Source organism: Gymnodraco acuticeps, unplaced genomic scaffold (assembly GCF_902827175.1).
Source record: "Gymnodraco acuticeps unplaced genomic scaffold, fGymAcu1.1, whole genome shotgun sequence".
NCBI classification, from domain to species: domain Eukaryota; kingdom Metazoa; phylum Chordata; class Actinopteri; order Perciformes; family Bathydraconidae; genus Gymnodraco; species Gymnodraco acuticeps.
Genome location: NW_022990818.1, coordinates 3429 through 30000, shown reverse-complemented (window position 1 = coordinate 30000; position 26572 = coordinate 3429). Strand labels below are relative to the sequence as shown.

The 26572-nt window shown below is 41.6% G+C and overlaps 1 protein-coding gene across 4 annotated transcripts in view; it reads right to left on the bottom strand.

The window, feature by feature from the left end:
• gas7a (growth arrest-specific 7a) overlaps window positions 1-22361 on the bottom strand; it is a 45245-nt gene extending 22884 nt beyond the window's left edge. The window contains exons 1-5 of one of the 4 annotated variants that reach the window (XM_034232822.1): window positions 22260-22361; window positions 13013-13136; window positions 9333-9410; window positions 3084-3166; window positions 979-1041 (exon numbers count right to left, since the gene is read on the bottom strand). In XM_034232822.1, coding sequence (XP_034088713.1) covers window positions 979-1041; window positions 3084-3166; window positions 9333-9410; window positions 13013-13136; window positions 22260-22262 — 351 coding nt within the window. In that variant the 5' untranslated portion in view covers window positions 22263-22361. Of the gene's footprint in view, window positions 1-978; window positions 1866-2129; window positions 2254-3083; window positions 3167-9332; window positions 9411-11125; window positions 11242-13012; window positions 13137-22259 lie in introns of those variants that run through there. The other 3 variants (XM_034232823.1, XM_034232825.1, XM_034232824.1) reach the window with 3 other exon arrangements.
• Window positions 22362-26572: the final 4211 nt, after the last annotated feature.

The window sequence follows — 26572 nt, the reverse complement described above, 5'->3', positions numbered from 1 at the left end:
GAAGATACATTCTTCCAAACAGTACGTCTTCAGTTCACCCCCCCTCCAGTGTTTTCCATTTCAACACCCATTAATCAGTGCTATTGCTTTTGTCACCATGGAAACTGGACTTGCTGCATCTCACGCAGGTCTGCTGGGCTTTTCACAATAGGCAGACTGACGGCTCCCGTGGCTGCAGCAGGTCAGTGAGCCCAGCGAGCGCAGAATCAGACCCTGAGAGACACACAACCACCTCTTGTCTGTCTGTCTGTCCTCCCCCCCCACCCACCAGCACCAACACCACACGGCCCCCTTCACACAGATTACATAACCACAGCTTCAATATGGGCATCGTAAGACACTGTGACATAAAGAGCCCATTAAATTCCTCCTCTATATTCTGTCATAAGCCTCAGGTACAGATGAGCCCAAATACTACTACAAGCTAAAGGGGGGGGGGGGGGGGGGGTTCCTCGTACTCTAGGGCACAAAGTGTTCACTCCTCAAACGCTGCTGTGTGACCTGTGCTGCCCTGCACATTACATGTGGAGCCCTTTGAGGGGAGAACAAGGGGGGATATCACACGGAGAAACAGCTCGGTGACAAACAAGCTCAGAGACCGAGAGCTTTATCTTATTCTAGATACCAACAGCTGTCTGCAGATCAGCCTCACTTAACATTTAGTGAAGATGGTAAACACATTACAGGGTCTTGAGAGCATTAATTAATCGCTGACAGGCAATAAATCAATATTATGGATCGAGGCCAGTCAGTCAGCGAGACAGAAATGAGTACAAGACTCCTGGGCAGCTTCTTAATTCAGACTAATGTGGTAGCCAATATGCAGGGAGCCCCGTGTTACTCCACAAGAACCCATAATGCATTATGATGTGAGCATGAACAGGATGTCAACAGATGATAGTAGGAACTTATTTCTGGAGATTGAGAGAAAGCAGAGGAGGAAGAAGAAGAGTGAAGTTGGAGCTCCGGGGTACTCACCGTGATCTTGGTCTCCTTGACCTCCCTGATCTGCCTCCTGGCCGGTGAAACGGAGCCGGGGGGCTGCGGGGCGAGACAGGAGGGGTCGTCAAAACTCTCCTCAGTGTCAAAGCTGGCTTCCATCATCCTCCCTCTCACCTCCTGCTGCTTCTCTATGCTGGGAAAGCCTCACCGCTCTCTCCTCTCTCTTTCTCTTTCCCCTCCACTCACCGAGGCTGCCTTCAGTCTCACAAGCTATGGAGTGAGCGGAGAGGAGTCGTGTTGCAAGAGGTGGGGGAGGGGAGAGGAGGTGTAGCGCTGGGAAGGTAGCGTAAGGGGGTGAGGAGGGGGATTCTGCGGCCGCTGTGGGAGCGTGACGAAAGTCTAGCCCCCGGATAAGCTGCTGTCACAAGAGTTTTAAGGGTTGAAGGCTGCAAAGGAGATAGATGCTGCCTGCGAGGGGGTCTCTGTGTACCCTCCACCCTCACCCTGCTTCACCTACACCCCTCACCCAACCATGTCCATGCAGAGAAAGAGAGAGAAAAAATCCAGCTCCTGGATGGAGAAGAAATAGTAAGAAGAGGAGGGGGTTTATTTACACAATCACTGCTTCACCTCCTTCCCCCGGGAGGCGTGAGAGTGTGGGAGGAGGCAGCAGAAGTGGAGGAGGTGGAGGTGCGGTGGGGGTTGGTTTGATGGAAATGGTTGAATGATTATATTTAAATGACTAATTACGATTGGGAGGGAAACTGGTGGAGGAGGAGGAGAAAGAGAAAGAGCAGGAGGGGAAACAAGCAGCCAATCAGACGCAGCCTCTCTGATTGTGTGTTCATGTGTGGGGAGACATGTGTGTTTAGGATGGAAGGGGTTATGAAAGCGTGATGAGGAGGCAAATTTAGGGACCGTAAGTCAACATAATGCACAACATTTGACATATTTGTGTATTAATGTGTTCTGAATGCAGCACTCATGTTCACAGTATGAGTGTGTGTGCAAGGTGGCAGCATCTCTCTCACATGACAGCGCTTCACCCGAGGCATCAAACACACGGAGCGTGCAGAGCGGAACGGCTACAACCCGTGATCACTGCATCCCTCACACCTTCTCATCCACCTGCGCTGCTCTAACAACACCGTCACATGCCCGAACGGGCACATGAACCACGTTCTCACCTTTGCTGAACAAAACATGGTGGCGGCCATCAGCTCTGACCAACACTATCCCAGTCCAGGTCTCCCCGATCCGCGGCCCCAGTGCTCCCAACCGTCTTGGCAGGCCTCCTTTCCAAAACTGACAAAGTCTTGACAAGTGGAGTCCAAATCTCAGCTGCCCATATGGCACCGACTGTCCGTCCATCTACACTCTCCTGTGTGATCATGACACGGTATGCCCTCATATGACTCGTAATTAGTCACGTGTGTTGGCATGTAGTCGACGTTGGCCCAGGTCCACCGGAGCGGATCTGCTTTCAGAAGGCAGGGCGCGGCAGCAAGTGCTGATAACAGATTGTGAACTGAAAATGTTCTCACATGGGAGAGAGCAAGTGTGGATTTTAGGTTTTTGCACTCAAGCCGCTCCAAAAGAGGACAATAGAGAAAAGCAGCAAGTCTTCAAATTTAAGGAGCTGGGATTTAGGGGTGGGCAATTAGATGGATATATTGGCTATAGATGAATGGAATCCATTGCCGGTTGTATTCTTTGAGCACTAAGGATTATGGGCTGGCTTTTCCAGTGGCAGCGGCTGTTAGCGAAGCATTCTTAGCAAGATTCGCAAATACTTGTGCAAATGGCCAGTTTAAGAATATTTTACCTGCACTACATGTGTGCAACAACCACAATTGGTTTGTTTAGGTCCTTCAGCTTGAAACCTGAATTTAATGACTACTAGATTATCAAATTATAGCTAATTCAATTTCTTTTAATATCCATATATGCACCTGACATAACGGATGAGTTTGACAACACAATAACAAGACTGTCTTCTCGAGATGAACAACACTATCAGTCAATTCAGCAAATCCAGATGAAGAGGAGGAGGTTGAGGAGGATGGATGGATAGATCAATGAAACAAAGATATTGTTTTTTTTTCCAGCTTCCAACAAAGCAGATAATTCTTACTGCCTACCCGTTTGCTCATGGTGGGTCTCCTCAAAGCAACATCAGCGGCCTCTGTGAGACTGGTCCTCGAACTGCTGTGGCATCCTTTGGCTGAGGACAAAAACAATTACAATCACATATTATTGATTAAAGTGAGGGCTGGAGGCTTGCTTTTGTGAAATAACTTCTCATAACTGAGCAGATGGGAAGAGCTGGATCAACAGATTCAGAGGCAAATCAATTGCAACGATCAGATCTTGAAATGTGACATCCTAATGCTGGTTTGTCCAAGAACAGATTTATTTGTCCTCAAACCAATATATTGACTTTTCAATGCAGTTTAGGTTATCTTTGTGGCAATTGAATGGTATGATTTGTTGAATCTTCTTGTCACTACATTTGTCTTAATTCAGGTTTCCATTCCCTACATCCATTTATCCACATATTGAAGGCATGTCATTAAGGAACTACGCTCCGGGGTTTAACGTCTCTGTAGCAACATCCCTGGTTTCATGCTTTAGAGGCCCTTAATGGTTCTTCATCGTCTGTGATTCATGAGCTGTCTGTTCGCTGCATATCAACTCGTCCCATCTCCAGCTGAAGGTAAACACGTGAGCCCAGCAGAGTGTGACCCCCTAGGCCACATATTAAAGCCGCGGACGCTGGTCGAAGTAGGAAAACCAGGCCAACTTAAAGTAACAATCACGAGCATCAAGACATATTGACACAAATCAATAGGTCCCTGGCATATGTAATTGCGAAGAACAACAGTAAGTCAAATTCACACCAAAGCGAGGAGAAACAGACATTATATTACCCCGCGAAGGCTCAATAAGGCTAGATGATGAACATGGAGCAAACAGTCAGCCCTTTCAGACTTGCTTTTAGCCTAATCATAAAGAAAACAGATAATTCAACATCTGTGTAAATATGCAAATTCAGTTTTTCCCCCCAGAGACATAGATGAGAAGATTGATGTTTCTCTCGTGCATCTTTTAAAGGGGCCCTATTATGCTAATGTTCTGGTTCATATTTGTATTTTTTCTACTGTGACATGTCTACAAGCTTTAATGTTCAGGAAGCTCTTTATTTTTTATTTGGCCGGCTCTGTTGTGATTGGTCAACTGCTTAGTGTTGTCCGACCCCTTGGCAACAACAGTATCTCGTACAATGTGCTAGCCAATAGAGTGTTATCTAGTAGTAGTGTCAATATTTTAAGGTAGTAAACAAAGGAGTCCAATGGAGGTGTTTCAGGCAGGGGGGGGGAGTGTGTGGGAGAGAACACAGGGATGTTATCCTTTGCAGACCGTTCACATGCACACAAACCTATAACACACTACAGGGAAGGGACAAACCTCAAAAAAGCATAATAGAGGTTTAAACAGGAAGTAGTTATTGAAGGCAGTTTTAATAACAGCTGAGTAGGTGGATAAACCTTCGTAAAAAGGTATGAAGTTACAACACATGACTGGTAAGGGGTTTCAAATAATACAACCAGAATAATTTGTTTCCTATTCTTGTCAAGGCACACATCTGTATTAACATCGCATTGGCTCTCAATAGACTGTTTAATTCATTACCTATTTTTTTAGGCCGATCCGGAAGTAAGCGTGGAAAGGGCTCCCTCGACAAAAGATCCATGGAATTCTTCCATTGGATTTTGGTATATGGCAGAAAATAGCCTTTGTGGCAAACACATGTTTATAACACCTACTTTGTTTGTTCAGCAGGGTAGTCTCCACACATTAACACCACTTTATGACTTTGGAAGATTAATTGCAATCTCCAAATGTAGAAAGCTCATGTTAACGCTATAAACTAACTACATCACTGTCGCATGGCTGCACATCAACAGCGCTAAGCTAAAGGCAGACTTGTGTCGGTGTGATGAGGTTTTGTACTTTATTCAGTGACTTTTTAGCAAACGCCATTTTTATGACACATATGAGCTTTGGAAATTTGTTGGTACGTATTTTAAGAACAAAAAGTGAAAATCTCTTAAGCTTGTGTAACCAAATGTCTTATTTTAGGCATCACAGTGTTAAAATGCTAACTCATTTCCAGGGTTTAGGACTCAATTACTGCACCATTTTATTCCACAATCACTTTTTTTTAAAAAGGGCGATCACTTCTTAAAATGTAAAGACAGATATTTGAATCTTAATCTAAATGTAATTTGTAATATTTATTTAATTTTACGTAATTAATCATATATTTTCGATTATAAGGAGTAGAAATATGATTCAGATATCCGCGGAATCGCTGGAAGGATAGCTTTCCAGCGGTATCTCCTGTGAGACTGTAGCCAGGGCACAGCAGCCAATATGGCCGCTCAAAGCAGCTTGACTTTACACTGTGTGGGATTGGTGGATTCGTGTGTCCGTCAAGGAAATCTCGGCCGGCAGCCATCATGGTCTGAAATGACCAATGGACATCGAGAGATCACTAAGGACCTACCCACCAAGTAAAAAAAACACAAACCACGAGAGAGAGAGAGAGAGAGAGAGAGAGAGAGAGAGAGAGAGAGAGAGAGAGAGAGAGAGAGGAGAGAGAGGAGAGAGAGAGAGAGAGAGAGAGAGAGCAGAGAGAGAGAGAGAGACAGAGAAATGGCTAAAAAAAAAAACGTTACAGTTGCCGACTTCGCTAGAGATTTTTTTCGCTAGCAGCAGTGAAGATAGAGCCTCAGAACCTGAAGTCTTCGACTCTTCTGAAGAAGAAGAACACAAAGACAACAACAAGGATCCATTTGGACATGGGTAAGTGTAAATATTACAGTAATAGTGTACTGGCAATGTGTGGGGAATACCGCGAAAATGAACATTAGGTTTATTGATATATATTTTGTATCGATAGTCATGAACTTTTTCTTGGGACAACATAGACTCCATTAGCAAACGTTTACTCTGTGTTAACGTTATTTTGGTGTGTAAAAGTGAGATTACATGTGTAGATGATTAAATTAATCATTTATTCGTCCCACAACGGAGACATTTACAGTGACATGTTTTTGCCATCGATTATTTTATCATACTGTTCTGTACAGATGAGACTTTGTCATATATTTATTTATGTGTGCCTGTTATTATTTTACCGTCCTGTACAGATGAGACTTTGTAATCAGATGTAGCCTATGTGTGTCTGTGATTTTATACTGACTGTAAAGTAACTGGAAATACCTGTGTGTGTGTGTGTGTGTGTGTGTGTGTGTGTGTGTGGAGAGAGAGAGAGAGAGAGAGAGAGAGAGAGAGAGAGAGAGAGAGAGAGAGAGAGAGAGAGAGAGAGAGAGAGAGAGAGAGAGAGAGATCGAGAGAGACTCCTTCTCCAACCTCCCAAACTTTATTTGTATGTGTGCATTGTTATTTGTGCTTGAGCAACATTTTACTTGAACCTTATTTCAATGAAATTAGTTGTAATTATTGTCCTACATTTTTATTTGTTTTACAGAGATGTTTCACAGCTGTCTGGGCCTAGTGGCCCACAGGCGGCGGAGTTTATCCAGCAGCCAGAACATCCATCTGTGCCGGCCCCCAGGTCAAGATCTACCGTGGCTCAAGGGCCTTCACCAGAGCCATCACCACCAAGGACCAGCAGACCAGCATCACTACAGCTGCCTCCACCTCCATCTGCGGCTGCCACCAGGTCAAGATACACCTCAGCACAAAGGCTCCACCACAGCCATCACCTTCAACCCAGCCAGCAAGGAGGTATCGTGGAGGTCTCGTATAGCACTTGTACACCCCACCTACACAGCAGCCCATGCACCATCACCCCCACCTACACAGCAGCCAGACCCACTGTCTTGGAAGACAGACAAAGACCTTGACACTGTCTTGACATTTATAATGAATAGTTGGTTGAAAATTCTGATGTTCAATATTGTAAATAGTTAGATTTTCCAGTTTCTTATATTTATATAAATAGTTGGTTGAAAAAAACATATTTATAATAAATTGTTGGTTGAAAAAAAAAGGTTGAATCCTCAATTTGTATTTTTACTAGGGCTGTCAGTCGATTACAATATTTAATCGCGATTAATCGCATGATTGTCCATAGTTAATCGCGATTAATCGCAAATGAATCGCAAATTTTTTATCTGTTCTAAATGTACCTTAGAGGAATATTTTTCAAGTTTGTAATACTCTTATCAACATATGAGTGGACAAATATGCTTTATGCTAATGTTTATTATCATTTGAACAATGACAAATATTCTCATGAATATTAACACAACAACCTCTGAACATTACAAATATTCGCCTCAATTCAATCTGGAACCTCTCTCATACAATAATACAATACAAATGGTGGGTGTGTGTGTGTGTGTGTGTGTGTGTGTGTGTGTGTGTGTGTGTGTGTGTGGTGTGTGTGTGTGTGTGTGTGTGCGTGTGCGTGCGCGTGCGCGTTGGAGCTATGTGCAACTCGTGGCATATGCTCGAACGGGAGCTGCCTGGACGCTGCAATCATGTTGCGCACTATCCGTGCTGAGTGTGCTGACTTTTCGTACAATGTCCCACTGTCTGGCTTCCTGCATAAAGTCAAGTGCTCGGCGCAGTTGTGGCGAAATGTCGCTCCTCTGTTTTCATTTGAACAGCTCCTTATAGCCGTTAGCGCAGCTAGCTAGCACCAGATGCTAACAACAACAATGCACGTAAGGTCTCTCTCTCGCTCGCTCGGGCCACACATACACACACCCTCCCGGTCCTCCCAACAGCCAGTCGGTGCCTGCCGGTGAGCGTGGAAGTGTGGTCTGCCACAAGCGGGCGGCAGGAGCGGGGCTGTCAGCATCAGCTTGTAGATGGTATTTTAAACTCGATGCGCTCTGAAACTACGGGGCGGCCGAGGAAAACAAATACACATGCGTTAATCGCATTAAAATAATTAGTGGCGTTAATTTTTTTTTTGCGTTAACGCGTTATTAACGCGTTAACTTGACAGCCCTAATTTTTACACATCACATGAACCTTGGTATGTAATATGAAGTCATTATTCAGTCCTAATGTATCTCAGTCCCTGCTGTGGTGAAAGTAGAGTGATAAACACCTGTTTTACTCAAAATTCGAATACATTTTTTTTCATTTTAGACATGAATAACACATTTATATACAGTTTAATTCAAATATTTCACTGCTTTTGTGATCCTAAGACTTTGGTAACCAAATCTAAAACACCAAAACAATTCGATCACATGAGTACATTTGTGTTTTCAGAAGAGTTTTGAAGATTTTCCGAAAATCGGATGTAACATTTTAAGCTTTTGAGCTACTTATCTCATCAAACAGTGCTCTAAGGTGAGTAATTTGCATATATAGCAATACCAGAGATTGTCCTGAACATTTTGATATTTTACACATGGGGTGCCATGTTAGAAGAAATACATTTAAAAGGGGATTTAAGAAAACATCAAAAAATAGAGAAAATACCCTTAGACTCCAGAGGGTTCAAATGTTGAATACATTTTTTTTTGGATTTATGCATTATTGTACATATGTTGCTGCACGCAAATATACGTGATGCCTTGGCTAGTGTTCAGAGATTCAGACGCTGCCAGACTATTTTGCTCTTTCCACCAGTTTCCTTCTCCAGAGGTGAGAGGAGACGTCCAGGCGGATCAAATATTAACCTGGCCTTAATTAGATGTCTCTCCCTCTCTTAGGAGGGTCGCACTTGTCTGTTTGAATGCTGACAACCTCCCCTTTAGCACACTGGCTTTCCTTCTAAGTGTGTTTGGGCCACATGCCAGCAGAAAGAAGAAAACCATCTGCTATCTGCTAAGATGCTGTTAGTGAGGATGCTGGCAGCCCTGAAACATAATAAGCCAGTCATTAGGAACATTTCCTCCAGTGAGGTTCTTGATCATGTGGGACGTAGCAGAGAAATGTATTACAAGGGATTTGTAAAAAAGCTTTTGGGAAAATGTGTCAAAGTCTCTTGGAAAAAGAGTGATTAATTATAATGTGTCAGTTTAACTGCTCAGCAGAAGGAATCTGGTTTTAAGAATAATACGCAGATTACTTCTGCTGATGACTGGATGCCAAGGGCTTAATGTGTCTAAGGAGTTATGTTGAAAAATTATAACCTGTGGCAAATGAAAAGAGCAATTTGGCAATGAATACAGCTGTCACTAGCTCTTTATATTTGTCATTCCTTACCTCCTAAATCTTCTAAAGTAAACTTCATCTTCGCTGCTTCTTGTGCTCATGTTTTGTATCATATGTTGGTTCCCTTTAGAAACTGTGTTGAAAAGAGGCTGGCTGAGGGAATAAAGGCCCAGATTTACCATATGGTGAGGAGCTCTGTCGTGCCAGCGGTCTCTGTGGGACCTCAGCTGAAAGGGAGGGACGTCGCCATGTTGTTTCTGGAACGATAAAAACAACAGGGAGATGACAGCTGAACAAAAAAAGGTAGCACAGAACATCAGCCCCTTCACAGCAAAATCTGCACATTAATATTGCTCTCCAGATGGCGGCAATTATGCCATCAGCTTTCATTGCAAAAGGCTTTTTGGCATGTGCATCGTGGTTTTGCCACACTTGGAGCACTTTGGTGTAATGAGGTTGATCCAAGTATGCAAAGTGAACGGATGTGGGTCCTTCCAATTTATTTTTGCTTTAATCTCAGAGATTTTCAGATTTTTTTTTCTTGCAAATGTACAACTTTAAAGTCTCAGAAATTTTTAGTTTTTTTGCTTGAATACGTGTGGGATTTTTATTTTTCGTGACTTTGTTCTCAGAATTGCCCCCTCCTCCTGCAGCTGTGTATTTATTATTTTACTTACTATGGCTCTTATAGACCATCATCAAATGTACACTTATTTAAAATGTATATATGCGATCATTTGGGGAAATATGCTGATCACATTCATGTTCCTCAGGGGATAAACCTTCTCCATTTTGGACTTTTCTCTCTCACACTGAGTGAGTGGATTCTTTGCAATACTTTTTTAAAATCTAACTGGCAGTTCATAATGAAATGTTCTGCTGTTCATGCTCCACAAGGAATAAAATGTTCTGATTTCAATGACAGTTCCAAACAAACCTTCTATTTTGTGCATGTACTGTAGGTGTAACACCCAAAAATCACTTCTGGGAGGAACAGGCTTTTTAAGACACTTTACCCCAAATTGCTCCTGTGGGGATTGTCCACAGTATTGAGTATGTAAGTTGCTTTGGATAAAAGCGTCTAACAAGTGACATGTTAGACGCTGTCATTTCCTAGAAAACTATAACAGATTCATGTATAACCTCCTGGATGATTTCCTGATTTATTTCTGAGTCTCAGCCGCCTACCACACAGAGTAATCAGGAATCATTCCACTTAGTGTTGAGTGAAGTCCTTTACGCTGCAACAGCTGTGGCTGAATCGCTGTTACTCTGTGGTCCTTAAGTGCAATCAAGTAAACTCACCAAATGTCCAAATACAGTTTGTGTGTGTGTGTGTGTGTGTGTGTGTGTGTGTGTGTGTGTGTGTGAGCTTTTACTATAATGTTGCTTTTAAATACAGCTTTGAGGAGCAATACACTCTGAGAAACGGATTTGAATATCACATTCTCTTCATTTAAACAAGCTTATTTCTTAAATTATACCACTTTACTATACTTGATATTACATTTTATACTGCTGTTTTATACTATAAATTGTTATATTAAAGTATAAGCTTCCACCTTGTATAAATCCTATACCGTCGTATATTATCTTATGTTAATGTCAAAATGTTGTTTTGCTCTAAAAACAGAAAAACACTAAGGATCATTACATAATCATATATTATTTATTAAATTGTGTATATAGAGATACTAGTGCTGTCAATTAATTAAAACATTGAACCGTGTTCATCACTACAGTATAACAATGTTTAAAAGTAGTTTAAAATAGTGGGAATTACCTTTATTTTGAGGTGAGATCAAAACAAATACATAAGATGATTTCTAAATCCGACAATTTTCCGAACCTACAGTAGGAACCCTGTCCTATTATCTTCCACTCCTGTGCAAAAATATAAGGAACTGGCGCATTGTTCAGCAGAATGCTTTTCCTCTGTTTACACCTTACTAAAGCAAACGAGTGCAGTTACCATTTGTCATGGATCAGGTGAGCCGTTGCCTTACTTCTTCAGTCAGTGCGATACACGTAGTGTGTGCCGCTTCCTTTGCCTTTTCACAGCAATGCAATTTGTGATAAACATCTGTGCTGTAATTACAAGAGGAAGTTTGAATCAAACTTGCGAGCCTTCAAGCATTTACGTTGACAACATCAATTAATTTCAATTTAAGTGCTTAGCTTACTCTGCTGCAATTAATCAAATCCCCACAATGTCACTTTTGCATTGTAATTTTGATTTGAATTGCTCTTGTATATTTTGTATCTTTGATTTTTTCGTCTTATTATAATTTTTCACTTTCCCTATTTATCTGATTCTAATCTGCGGTTCAGGCTCATCTTATCTTGTGGCTAATTGTAAATAGTTTAATGTTTCTATCAAATTAAATGCCAGAAAATTAAAGCAAATGTCCTCATACACAATAACATGTTTTGGCCTCAGTTCCTCCTTTGCAATTTCCTCTCTAAATCTCACTCTCATATTTACAACACCAAAGGGATTACATGTAAGATTTCCACTGATCCTCATTTGTACACCCACTCCAATAAAAGACTAAAACACAACAAGCAGCTTTCTAATACACACTGTTGGCATCTCTTTGACACACACAGTCTCTGCGGTAGCTTTCTGAAGCTCCGCCTTTACACCAAACAACAGCAAACTAACAAAATAGTAGCTCCTGCAGCATATGGCTGCTGAATGTAAAAATAGCTTTAGTTTTGCCCTGCTGCTCAGTGTGTGTGTAATGTGATCCAAAGTGCATCACTGCCAGAGTTGTTGTTGATGCAGCCTTTCGTCAGTCCTGTGGGAGTCTGCCCTATCCCCCTGGTGTTATTCCCAATGAGGTGTAAAACACACACACTCCAGAGCAGATGTTTGTGAAAGGTCGCCGGCCTCCCAGCCTCTGTACTGTATTAATATAACTCTTTACTCTCTTGTTAGGTAGCAGCGGGTTAGAGCAGAAGACAACATTCCCTCTAAACCCTCAGATCTCACTGCTGAGGTTCTGGCTGTGCAACACGTTCAAGATAATCACATTAAAGCAGAGCGAATCTGCAGGTCCACATGAATAGACTGCTGAGACTCGATAATGGGGGGGAATGATAATGAGTCTTCTTAGATTGCGGTGCGAACAGCTCAATAACAAGATAAGCAAATTACATTTAAAAAAAGGAATTGTGACTGTCCATTTCCTTCGTTTTGCTTTGCAGGGAAAACTTTCTTTGCAATATCTTATTATGCGATAGCCGACATTATCTTCATTTAACTGTTTAATTTGATGATGATGGCATAGTTAAGTTGAGTGCTATTGGTTGCAACTCCTGTATCTCATCTGCATTTTTCATGCAAACATTTCAAAAAATGCAGATTTTAAGCCATTCAGATATGGAGATTTCCTGCTTTTAATGTTTAATGATTTATATATTTCAATAAATCAACTTGGAATTTGAAGACCTGGAATAGACTGTTTTCACTATTTTCTTTGTCAGATAATTTTAACGGTTGAAATCTGTCCGGACTAAAGTGGTTTACCAACATTAAGAAAAAACCTGATTATAAAACTTTTTTTCTCATATTTTTATTTTCACTTGAATACAGTGCAATAGAAAAAACAATGTATTTTGTACAGTTGTATACATTACATTCTGATTGAAAATCAATTTACAAAAAGAAAGCACATGTCCTAAGTCTAGCTTATTAGAGAGCTCAACCAATGATAACATCTGTTTTATGATGATTATGGAGTCAGAAGATTACTGTAGTTTGACTGGATAACACTAACCATCATCATCCCCATGCTTCAAAACAAACCTTCCTCACAACAATCCCTTGCTTCATGTTTTGCGGCCGGTCTCTCACCTTTACTGCAGCTGTTAACGTAGTAGCGGAGTCCCTCTGGTGACGTGTAGCTCCTCCACCCGGGGGGCAGAGGTCTGAGGTCAGTCTCCTCTCTTGGTGCAGCCGAGCTCACAACCGCTGGCTTCTGTTGAAAGCAAACACTCATTTCAACCACTTTAGATTCTATGACTTTATTCTACTTCAATGTTTATAATATACTAACGGGAGCTTTATATAGATATTCTCTTGCACTGGGTCCTCATACTGTTTACAGCATGTACTGTATAGCCATCACAGTATATTCTGTTATTTCAGTCAGACAACTCACGTGTTTCTTAAAGGTGGTGTTACAGCCGCTGCTACCTTGTGAGCTTAAGTCTGTTTGTGTATGTAAATGAGCTGTGCAGTTCCTCTGCTGTCATTGGCCGTCCGGACCGCTCAACATCCGCGGGGATTGGACAGACGTCGCCCAACCCCTGCTCGCTTCTGCCACGTCATCCGGGGGAGGAGTATAAAGGCTGAGCACGGACAACAGTCGGGAGGCTCTGTATTTTGTGTCAGATGCCTCAACCCTATCCTGGTGATAAGCCTTCCTTCTGTGAATTCTGAGAGTATTTAGCCGTGTGTCTTTTGTATTAGCTCCACTGATTAGCAGTGTCTGTAGTAGGGTTCTAGGCGAGCACACTGAGTAGCAGTGTGTCGTCGGGTTCTGTGTTAGCGTAGGGATTTTGTGTGTGTGTATACTGCTTAGATCCAGGTTGGTTAGCACCTGTAGACCAGCATTCCTGTGTGTTTATACTGCTTAGATCCAGGTTGATTAGCACCTGTAGACCAGCGTTCCTGTGAGTGGATATTGCGTAGAGCCAGGTGATTAGCACCTGTAGACCCGCACCAGCTGTGTGTGTTTCCACAGTCCCGTTTTGTTTATTGTTTGTTTCCACTTTAGTAGTGAGATTTGTTTTTCTTTGTGTAGCGGGGCAACTCTCTTTTGGAGACCCTTTGTGTTGTGTTATAGTGACAGATTGACCCGTGTTGTGGGGCCAATCTGTGTGACCATCATTTTGCTTAGTTTCAGTAACAATAAAACCACCGGTAACGAATATACCAAATCCAATCTGGTCGTGTCGTTTCCCGTTTGTACCCTAGCCAAGTGGGAACGTAACAGGTGGGATAGGTAAGTTTGAGAAACTGGCTCGAGATACACTTTTTGTGATATTCCATGGAATGCTCTTAACATCCCGATAGCAATGAATGTCTTAAGTGCTTTGACAAAAATCCATTAAAAACAAATTCATCTGTGGAAGCCGTAGTACTGTAGTACTGTACGTAGTACTGTAAGCACGACCAATCATTTTAGCCGGCCCGGCTAAAATAACTGGACGGCCTACCTGCCTGTCAGCCTTCCATCTGTGCACAAATGTATCTCGTACCCTCATTGGTCATGTGCGCGTTCGTGTGTGTTGGAGGAGGGGCTCTGTAAGGAAGTGGCAGATTTTTTCAGGCTGGGTAATTTCAAATTCTAGCGCACTCGAGCTGGTTTCTCCAAAATTACCTACCCCACCTTTAATATGTTTATTATAAGCAGCATATAGTTTGAGTTTGGCGTCTAGGCTCAGGCCTCATCACTCCACAGATGTACATAAAACATTGAGTGATGATTAGATAACTATCCCCGAGCCGACAGGTGGAAGCTGGGGTGGTGGTGGGGCAGGCAAGCAGCAGCATCATGAAACACAGCAGCAGGAACATGAACGTAGCAATAGCAAGTGAACACAACAGTGGCAGCATAGCGAGGCAGAGGCAGGAAGACCTGGCAGCTTAAATAGAGTGGCATGTTTAGGAGAATGTGTTTGGTTGGTTGAGGGATGAGGTGCGTCACGTGTTAATGTATCATTGGTGCTCGAGTTGACTGCCTGAACTAGCTCGCAGGCTTCGCCCCATTTATGTGCATTCTTTAAATGTATGTTTCATTCACATATATTATAGTGTAAAATATAATTTATTTGCTGTTTTTAATTTTTTGGATTCTAATGTTTCTTACATTACTTGTACTTTTTAAATATATTCAACGAGCACTGTTGAAGGGAGCCTGTAACTCAAGTCTTTTATAGCCCACAACTGCTTCACAGTTAGGTGCATAATATAATAAAATAACTTAAAGATAGACAAACAATGTTTCCTGGTGTTTACTTCCTGTAAAATATCATCATTAAAGAGGACATATTATGCTAATGTTAAGCATCCAATTGGTTAGCTTGCTGGTGTGATTGGCCAACCGCTCAGAGATTTCCCGCCTCTTGGCGAGTACAATTGGTTGGAGCGCTAGCCAATGGAAGTGTTACAAAGCGATGTCCAATGGAGGCTTTTCAGGCAGGGGGGCGGGTGGAGAAACTCCCTCTGGAGGGAACTTTGGGAATTTAGCCTTTGCAGACCATTTACATGCAATAAAACCTATAGAAAACACTACAGGAAAGGGAAACCCAAGAAAGCATAATGGGGCCTCTTTGAGACTAGGCTACATGAACATCTCACAATGTAATGCAATTCAACAAAGTGGCCCTGGCATCAGTGGCGGTTCTACAGGGTGGCAGCTGCCACCTTAGAAAAATGCCTTGCCACCCCAGCTGCCACCCCAGTTGGCAGCTTTGTTTTGAAAAAAAAGTTGTGGCTCATCGGACATTTATGAGAGAAAATCTCTAATGTCCGAGTGCAAGTGAATGCAGCACAAGACGCAACCCCTCCCCCGGTCCTGGAACGAGCGTGGAAATATGATTGCCGGCGATTTCATTTGAATGGGGGAGAGCGCAAAACGAGAAGCATTTCGGATCCAAGTAGACGGAAGGAATGAGGTATTTGCGGTCAGTGGCGGCGCCAGGGTATGGCTGGGGTATGCTACAGCCATACCAAGAAATGGCTTACCCCCACCATGAAAAATGATGTTAAAGTAAGCAAAATAAATTCCGCCAACTCGCGCGGAGTAAATTGCACAGACAGCAGTTAGTAAGATTGATTTCAGTAGCCACTTGTCTGGAAATACCGAAGACTATAAACGGTTTTGAAAACTTTTGTCACGTAGTGATCGTCTTCTCAATAGAACATCTTTGATAATGTCTTCTGGCCAATCAGAATCACGATAACGGCGTGATGTTGTTGCAGGAAGTCCCGATACATCGATACAGCATTACGTGTTGATACAAATCAACACGTAATGAAATAAGACCCCACGGTTTGATGATTGATAGGTGTGTGGGCTGTCTTTCATTTTGACACACAGAACAATGGGGGCTATCCACCCTTATCCACAATGTAAAGTAATTCACACAGCCTCTTCCCTCTTCTCTCTGCGAGGAGCAGCAGGTTCAGCTTTCAGAACAAAGTAACAAAAAATTAAATACCATTCATTTTTTTAAATATGTAGTGTAGTAATATATGTATTTATTTTTCTTCTCAAGAGAGTACCAGAATGTGTATTTTATGTTAGTATTTCAAAAAATCTCATCGCATGTCAACTCTTTCACTTGTGGGGAAATTGCAGGATTGGCTCCAGGTCGCCCTTTTTATTTACTACAAGACAAATGTGCCTTTTTGTTTCATACAGTTCAATTTGGATTGAGACAGGGAAATAATCTAAACCTCACGTGTGGCGTTTCACTGTCAAGGGGAGCGTGTATGTAATTACTTTGCAAATACTGACTTGAGCCCCACCACTGTATGGGTTAGCCCTACCATAGATTACCCAACACAAATACTCTGGAGCCGCCACTGTTTGCGGTCTACAATGACAGAGAAGAGCCTGTCAAGTTTGGCTGTACTCAGCATTGAATCAAAAGGCACCATAGCTTTAAATCGTTTGTGAGGCGTTTTGCTGAACAAGATGGTAATCGACACATTCAGCTGTTATAGGCATACCAACTTAATGCTCTGCTCACGGATGAGTCGATGAGAATAATAAACTATTAAGATGATGACCTTACATGTGTATAATATTTTTCTTCTTTGTGGGGGTCTGCCCCCAACAAACAGTTTCAAGTCCTGAGAAAGTCAAATAAGACGGTGTGTAAAACTACACTGCCCAGCCAAAAGAAAGTAACCACTTTGATTTAACTAGGCCAGTAGGTAAGGACTTTCCACTGGATAATAACTGCAGCGATGTATATTTTAGCTGAATACACGTTTTTGAACCCTAACTGATGCAGTTAGTCACTTCTTTAATGTTTGTTCTTTCTGATGTAAAGTCAAGGTTGTAACTGTTTGCAATGAATTTGTGGGGCGCTGAACTATTCTTTTGATTCTTTTGATATATGATAGTAATTACTTGTCTTTCAAATTTGAAGGAGGGTGAGCAAGCATCTTGAGGAACTAAATGATCTCCTCCAAAAAATATAGTTTATTTAATAATAACACTGAATATGTGAATCATAACAGTGATTGACAGCTGATAGGAATAATATGATTGTTAATATTATCATTTTCATACAGACAAATATCGATGAGACTTAATTAATTAATGTACTTATTGCAGCAGTCTGCATATATTGGTACCCCTGCTGGTCTAAGAGTGAGACAAACTCATTCAGTTATTGTTCAGTTAAAATTCATTAAATTATGTCTGCCACCTTATATTTATATGTAAGGCTTTACTGATGTGCCACAATAATGTCACCTAATGTTATTGAGTTAAAATATCAATATTGTGGCTTTCCAAGTTAACATTGATTGATATCACTGCGATTAAATCAGCATATACTTCTGCCAGGGGATGCCACCCCTGAAATTCTCCTGCCACCACATGAATATTTTTCTAGATCCGCCCCTGCCTGTCATATATGCTGTTGTTGTGTGTTTGGGGTTCTGGTTGAATTTTATTGTAAACCCTTTTAAAATTAGGAGAATGTGTCCTACATTTCCAGTAGGTTACTAAGTGCTACTGATTTGCTGGAGGCTACAGGAAGAACAATCTCTCCTAATCGAGTTGATAAATCTTGGGACAAAAATGAAGCAGAGCGTTTGCTGAATAATGTGGACATAACTATTGAGGACCATAATGGCTATGGAAATGTGTAGCTCGATTAATCCTGAGTAAGGGAACATTGAGTAGAAAAGTCCATAATGTGATGCTGCTGCTTCATTACATTTTATGCATTTCCACAAGCTTGCATATACAGTAAATGTAAATCTCATGGCAGCCTCTGCATTATGTAATGTTATTATCATAAAATCCCCATTTTGCTTTTCAGCATTACTCTGAATAATGGTGTTTTTCATATGGTGAAATACGAGCCACTAAATGGATAAATAATGATAAATGCTGCATCTTATCAGCAGTCCCCAGGAGCCTCCACCACTGAGGCTGCACACACTGTATACTGGGCCAGAGATGACTGCAGTGTGCTTTACAATAAGAAAGCTGCTTTTAATCTGCACCCATCGCTGGCTGGCTTGTTCATTTTCAGACGCAGTGGTGCGTAGCTCAGATCTGTCTGCTGAAGTTCAGCAAGCAGCACTCCAATCAGACTTCTGAGGGAAGGTGGGCGGATGGGTTTGGACAGATATATAAATGGGGAGATTATTAGCTGAATGATAAAGGAGTCATATCATGTTCTATTGCTCGCATTGGCAACAGGGCAGAGTGGGAGGATAAAGCCGATTGATGTGAAACATTAAAGGACTTTTCAATCTCTGCTCCTGATTTGAGTTTGCAGGGTGAGCTGCAGACAGCATCTGCTGCAGTATTCTAGATACACAGGGGAAGTTTGTTACACAGAAATGATAGGAGACGTAGAAATTAAACTAATGTACAGCTTGTGTTGCATTACGTTGTTTCTAGCAGGACTTTTTCTTGTCAGAAAGAACATTTATGTTGACAGTTGACAAGCTCTCTGTCACGATTCTTATGTCATGTCACGGTTTTAGTTTTGTGTGTCTGGTAATGGGTTTTGTTTTGCTGTTCTTTTCCCCGTGTTTTCCTCCCTGTCGTTAGTTTCCCTGGTGTGTCTGATTGTCTGATTGTGTTCACCTGTGGCCCTTATGTTTCTCCTTCCCTGCCCGGCTGTTTCTCGTCTCGTGATTACCCCTCCCTGTATTTAGTCTTGTCTCTTCCTGTGTTCGGTGTCGGTTCATTGTTTGTCTTTCCCTTCATGTCACGCTCCATGTTTGTCCTTGAAGTTTTGGTCCTGGATTATTTACTCGTGCTCCCCTGTTTTGTTAATGCTAAGTTTGTCTCTTGTTTTCTTTTGTCATCGGCTTTTTCTGTAAATTAAAGCTCACTTTTTGTTAATACTGCATTTGGGTCCTACCTTTTCCACGCACCCTGACACTCTCATTAAGCTAAATGGGGTGGGGGCATATCTGCACCCTTCAAATGTGTCTTTAAATTATTTATGGCAGACAAAGCGTTACATTTGCCAAACCAAGTAAGACATTAGGGTCAAATCATCAGGGCTGATCTATGTGATGATGATGATGTGCAGTGCCAGTTATGCAAACTGAAAGCACAAGCCAAAATTATGTCATGTCACTTTTACATGTGACCAGATGATGTTAAAAAAGCGTTTTTACTGGACTCTACTTTACTGTATCCAGCCCACTTCTGGTGCAATTATAGTAAAACAAAAATGAAAAGCTTCAGGGGGCATATAATGATGCGTTTACAATTCTGCCCACACTCCCATGACGGACAATACATTATCAATATACAATAATATATATTATCATCATAATAACTTAGTGTAATCAACGACTTGAATGAATGATTTATTTCCATGCTGTGCTTGATGTATGAGCTATTGATTTTATGTCTTATCAATATATTAATTTGTCAAATTTGCTATTATCTAGTTATTTTGTCATCATTTTTGTTTGTGTTCAATGCTCTTTAATAAATAATATCCAAAACTGTCATATATCCTACATTATAACTGAAGGATCGAATGGCTTAAGGACAAACTCTTATCATGAGATTTCACGCGTCCTCTGGCTTGGAGTGCATCCAAATGCTATCTGAGCTTTAATAGAGGAAAAAAAAGAAACACAAATCTGAAGATATCACTGCCAAATCCCACAATCCTCTTGGGTTCTGCTCTCAATGCAACCCTGAAACCAGGATCTTCCCTCCACTCGTGTTAGTTCACTTCTCGCTGAATACAGGAAACTAAGAAGACAGGTTGTGTCAGGAAGGACGCCTCACGCTGCTTTACTGAGCTTATTCACAGGACTGACAGGCGAACAAAGGAGGCAATGAGCTCATTTCCTACCAGGAAAATGAGATTAATGAACCTCAGCCCTCTTATAATGGAGTTTACATTCATACTCCTTATTCACAGGGTTTTATAAACTCCAACAGTTCACAGAGGTCCAATTTACTTTAAAAGAAGAAATGTTGTATGAATGGTCTACTGTAGAAAAGCAATCAAAGGAAGCAATATGGTGGAGCCAGAAAACATAAGGAAATGTGTTTAAAATAGTAGATGGGAGTATTTCATTATCATAAACCTTCTCTTGAATTTGTACACACGCTATCTTAAATTATCTTCTGCGTGTATTTTTAGATATAACGAAAGCACCATTTTCCACATGGTTTGTTTCTGTGTCCTGGGGCAGCTGCTGAGAGTCTCAAACAGAAGCAATTATAAGAAAACAAGAGGCTTGGAGAGAAATGTACAGTCACTCCAAACAGGATGCTGTGAAATAAAGCAGAGGGCTTGGAAACAGCAATGGGGCCTTTATTCTCTCGGAGGCTGAAAGAGAATATAGCAGCTTATTATTCAGCCTGCTGGCAGATTGCCTTTTGTTCCTCCCAGGGACAGACAGCTTTGAAAAGGTTGCAAATGAAGAGAGACTGCACTGACGCTCAGAGATGCTATATATTAGAGGAATACAGGCTGACAAATTAAATAATCCATGGGTTTACAGTTTAAGTTGTACAGTCGTGTTTACCTTCCAAAGTACAAATTAAAGTTATTTTGATTAATTTAAAGACATTTGATATGACCCCACCATTATTTTCCAGGGATGTCCATAACTAAATAAATTCTTAGTGGACTCATTCGATTTTGTTGACTAATGTACAACTTTTTGCAGGAATCATGCGAAAATGTAACTCAAATCTAGTTGTGTATAGAAAGCTTTAGAAAAACATCTGTTCAACTGAAGAAGTCTTCGTTCCTACCCTCAGGTCATGAAGGATGGGTCATGAACGAGATCGCAATTACAAGCGGCGGGAAATGGATTATCTCCAGAGGGTGGCTGGCTTCTCCCTAAGGGATAAGGTGAGAAGTCGTTGCCCCTTCCAGTATAAAGGAGCCAGTTGAGGTGGTTCGGGCACCTGGTAAGGATGTCACCTGGCCGCCACCCTGGAGGTGTTCCAGGCAAGTCTTGAGATTGAGGGATTTTATCTCCACGCTGGCATGGGAGGGCCTTTGTAAAGCCCGGTCAGAGCTGGTTGATTTGACCAAGGAAAGGGACGTTTTGGACTCTGCTCGAACTGCTTCCCCCGCAACCCAACTCCGAATAAGCGGTTAGAAATGAATTAATTACGAAATCTTAGTTCAGCAAGACCACAATGACTAATAAATTGACTAGTTGACTGAGAGGGAGCAGCCTTAATCTCCAGATGTGTTGATTTTGAATGTTTGTATTGTGATAAATTGAGGATGAGGTTGCCCTAAACAAATTCTCCTAAATCCAAGAATATTGGATGCAAAATTGATTTTCTACAGATATGTGCTACTCAAAGGACAGAGAGAAAGCTACAAACATATACTGATTTTACAGAATATGATGCATTGCTGCAGATTAAACCTGCCAACAGTACATACAGTAAAGGACTAAAAACACTGGCAGGGGACATATTTCCAGCAGAATCAATACTTTTACCTATTAGTACTTTAACAACATTGTATTTTTAATTATTTTCCTTAGGTAAGGTTTTGAATGCAGGAATTTACGAGTATGAAGCATTTTCACTGTATGGTAAACGTGATTTTACTGGAGTAGAGTTGGAAAAGTGCCAACGATAATTGTTTCAGATATATCACATCGCACACCAGATCTCTGACAGTTATTCTTTTTTTCTGCATCAGATAACAGTTTTTTCTCACAACCAGGGTTCTTTACTGTAAATGAATTATTCTATGAAGTGGACAATACAATGTTTTACATTTAAAATATAACTTATTTTGGAGTTTTGGCAATAATTGTTCTGCTTGATACAGATACAAGCTCCTTGTTGCTCTAAATAGGAATTAAGGCAATTCAAATACGTTCTTACCATGCTTCTATGCTGTCGTGCTGCACAACTGAATCAGTCAACCCTCCAATGGAAATATGAATGAAAAGACAGAAAGGATTATTAGATGTCATTACTGTCCAATATGATCCAAAGCTTGCAGTGCTGTGGCAGCTCAGAGGGAATGGAGACACACTGAATATCTTTCAAGCTCTTTTTTTCCACTTGTTAAAAAATAAAAAGGCCTGGCAGAGAGAGACGTGCTTTGGTTTGGATCATCATTTTCTATGAGTCTTTGTTGGGCAGAAATGTCCAGTGCCTTTTCCTCTGTGTGAGAAACACAAAAGAGGACACTGTCAGACAGAGTCGTGGTGTACTGCAAGTCTGCGACACAACAAGGACTTTTCTGTCTTCACGACTTCTTCCCTTCTGCTAAATCTCATCGACTCTGTATGCAGTGAGTGACAGTCTGGTAATATTCAGCTAAACAGATGAGGTCTGTCTCTCAGGAGAATGAAACCATTTGTGATTGCACTGCCCGCCCTTTTTGGACCATAAGCTAGATTTTAGCAACAGGTTTACATTATATTGTGTAGATGTGCACAACAACTGTTATCTAGAATCTATAGCAATTTAAGTCAGATTTAAAAACAAAAGGATGCAAAGGTACAACAATAAGACTTTAAAAAAAGACACATCATTCAAACTTTGTGTACACGCGCACACGGCCTAAAGTTTAGCTGTTCTACTGATCAAATTTGCCCTTTAACTGAGTAATATTTAGATTTGACCTGCTTGCTTCCCCCTCCCAACAGTAACTGTCTGCGCTCATTTAGCCGGTTTTTATACGCTGGATACCATTTTAAATAGCATAGTAGATGAATTCATAATACATTGTTGTTCTTTTTACTTGTTAAAGTATTGTTTGTAAATGTGTCTGATATTGATAACAAATGTCATACTCTTGGGAGAAAATACTTGTCTTAGGACTTTTTGTTGACTGCCAACTGTATCGTGTTTCTTTAAATTGAATCTGTGGAGTTTTTGCTGTTTGATCAATTTGAGTTAAAGAGCAAATTTGATCAGTAGAACAGCTACATTTTAGGCCGTGTGCGCGGCCGCGGTTACATTCGGGATGAACACTCTTGGGAGTCGGGAGGCCTGATAATTTATTCCGGCAAATTACTCAGACCTACTAATTAACCTAACAGAAGTTATTGAGTCTATGTACGTTTAATGCTTGGCTCAGATCCACCAACGTCAGCAAGATCTCACCTCTATTAACTCCTAAGGAACCAGGTTCAATTACACTGAACAAAAATATAAATGCAACACTTTTGTTTTTGCTCCCATTTTTCATGAGATGAACTCAAAGATATACACAAAATAACCATTTCTCTCAAATATTGTTCACAAATCTGAAAATATCTGTGATAGTGAGCACTTCTCCTTTGCCGAGATAATCCATCCCACCTCACAGGTGTGGCATATCAAGATGCTGATTAGACAGCATGATTATTGCACAGGTGTGCCTTAGGCTGGCCACAATAAAAGGCCACTCTAAAATGTTCAGTTTTATCACACAGCACAATGCCACAGATGTCGCAAGTTTTGAGGGAGCGTGCAATTGGCATGCTGACAGCAGGAATGTCCACCAGAGCTGTTGCCCGTGAATTGAATGTTCATTTCTCTACCATAAGCCGTCTCCAAAGGCGTTTCAGAGAATTTGGCAGTACATCCAACCGGCCTCACAACCGCAGACCACGTGTAACCACACCAGCCCAGGACCTCCACATCCAGCATGTTCACCTCCAAGATCGTCTGAGACCAGCCACTCGGACAGCTGCTCTAACAATCGGTTTGCATAGCCAAAGAATTTCTGCACAAACTGTCAGAAACCGTCTCAGGGAAGCTCATCTGCATGCTCGTCGTCCTCATCGGGGTCTCGACCTGACTCCGGTTCGTCGTCGTAACCGACTTGAGTGGACAAATGCTCACATTCGATGGCATCTGGCACGTTGGAGAGGTGTTCTCTTCACGGATGAATTCCGTTTTTCACTGTTCAGGGCAGATGGCAGACAGCGTGTGTGGCGTCGTGTGGGTGAGCGGTTTTCTGATGTCAATGTTGTGAATCGAGTGGCCCATGGTGGTGGTGGGGTTATGGTATGGGCAGGCGTATGTTATGGACGACGAACACAGGTGCATTTTATTGATGGCATTGTGAATGCACAACTTCGCACAGCCATTGAAGAGGAGTGGACCAACATTCCACAGGCCACAATCAACAACCTGATCAACTCTATGCGAAGGAGATGTGTTGCACTGCGTGAGGCAAATGGTGGTCACACCAGATACTGACTGGTTTTCGGACCCCCCCAATAAAGCAAAACTGCACGTTTCAGAGTGGCCTTTTATTGTGGCCAGCCTAAGGCACACCTGTGCAATAATCATGCTGTCTAATCAGCATCTTGATATGCCACACCTGTGAGGTGGGATGGATTATCTCGGCAAAGGAGAAGTGCTCACTATCACAGATTTTTTCAGATTTGTGAACAATATTTGAGAGAAATGGTTATTTTGTGTATATAGAAAATGTTTTAGATCTTTGAGTTCATCTCATGAAAAATGGGAGCAAAAACAAAAGTGTTGCATTTATATTTTTGTTCAGTGTAACTACTGTTTCAATTCAGACGACCCGCTAAATCTGTTTAAGCGATCCCGAAGGATTTTTATATCAGTAATGAGGTGTGGCCCTACCCAGTGGCGAACCGTATCTATCACAACTGGACCTTCTGTAGACACACACACCCCCTGCCGCCGCCCCCCCCCCCACAGATCCTCTGTCTCGAGACAGTTAACTAGCGGGCCTTCTAGAGCAGTGGTTCTCAAACTTTTTTCAATAATGTACCCCCTTTGAAAAAAAATGCAGCCAAGTACCCCCTGATCAGCGCAAACAAAATTGTTAGGGAAAAAAATGCTATGGCGTTTGGTGAAATGCTGTGGTGTTTAGTGAAATGCTGTAGCGTTTTCTGAAATGCTGTAGCGTTTAGTGAAATGCTGTAAGGTTTAGTGAAATGCTGTAGCGTTTAGTGAAATGCTGTGGTGTTTTCTGAAATGCTGTGGCGTTTAGTGAAATGCTGTGGTGTTTGGTGAAATGCTGCGGCGTTTAGTGAAATGCTGTGGTGTTTTCTGAAATGCTGTGGCGTTTGGTGAAATGCTGTGGCGTTTAGTGAAATGCTGCGGCGTTTAGTGAAATGCTGTAGCGTTTAGTGAAATGCTGTGGCGTTTAGTGAAATGCTGCGGCGTTTAGTGAAATGCTGTAGCGTTTAGTGAAATGCTGTGGCGTTTTCTGAAATGCTGTGGTGTTTAGTGAAATGCTGTGGCGTTTTCTGAAATGCTGTAGCGTTTAGTGAAATGCTGTGGCGTTTAGTGAAATGCTGTGGCGTTTAGTGAAATGCTGTGGCGTTTTGTGAAATGCTGTGGCGTTTAGTGAAATGCTGTTGTGTTAAGTGAAATGCTGTGGCGTTTCTGAAATGCTGTGGAGTTTTGTGAAATGCTGTGGCGTTTAGTGAAATACTATGGTGTTTAGTAAAATGCTGTAGCGTTTTCTGAAATGCTGTAGCGTTTAGTGAAATGCTATAGCGTTTAGTGAAATGCTGTGGTGTTTTCTGAAATGCTGTGGTGTTTAGTGAAATGATGTGGTGTTTTCTGAAATGCTGTTGTGTTAAGTGAAATGCTGTAGCGTTTGGTGAAATGTTGTTGTGTTAAGTGAAATGCTGTGGTGTTTTCTGAAATGTTGTGGTGTTTAGTGAAATGCTGTGGTGTTTTCTGAAATGCTGTGGCGTTTAGTGAAATGCTGCGGCGTTTAGTGAAATGCTGTAGCGTTTGGTGAAATGCTGCGGCGTTTAGTGAAATGCTGCGGCGTTTAGTGAAATGCTGTAGCGTTTAGTGAAATGCTGTGGCGTTTTCTGAAATGCTGTGGTGTTTAGTGAAATGCTGTGGCGTTTTCTGAAATGCTGTAGCGTTTAGTGAAATGCTGTAGCGTTTAGTGAAATGCTGTGGCGTTTAGTGAAATGCTGTGGCGTTTTGTGAAATGCTGTGGCGTTTAGTGAAATGCTGTTGTGTTAAGTGAAATGCTGTAGCGTTTAGTGAAATGCTGTGGCGTTTTCTGAAATGCTGTGGCGTTTTGTGAAATGCTGTGGCGTTTAGTGAAATGCTGTGGTGTTTAGTGAAATGCTGTAGCGTTTTCTGAAATGCTGTAGCGTTTAGTGAAATGCTGTAGCGTTTAGTGAAATGCTGTGGTGTTTTCTGAAATGCTGTGGTGTTTAGTGAAATGATGTGGTGTTTGGTGAAAT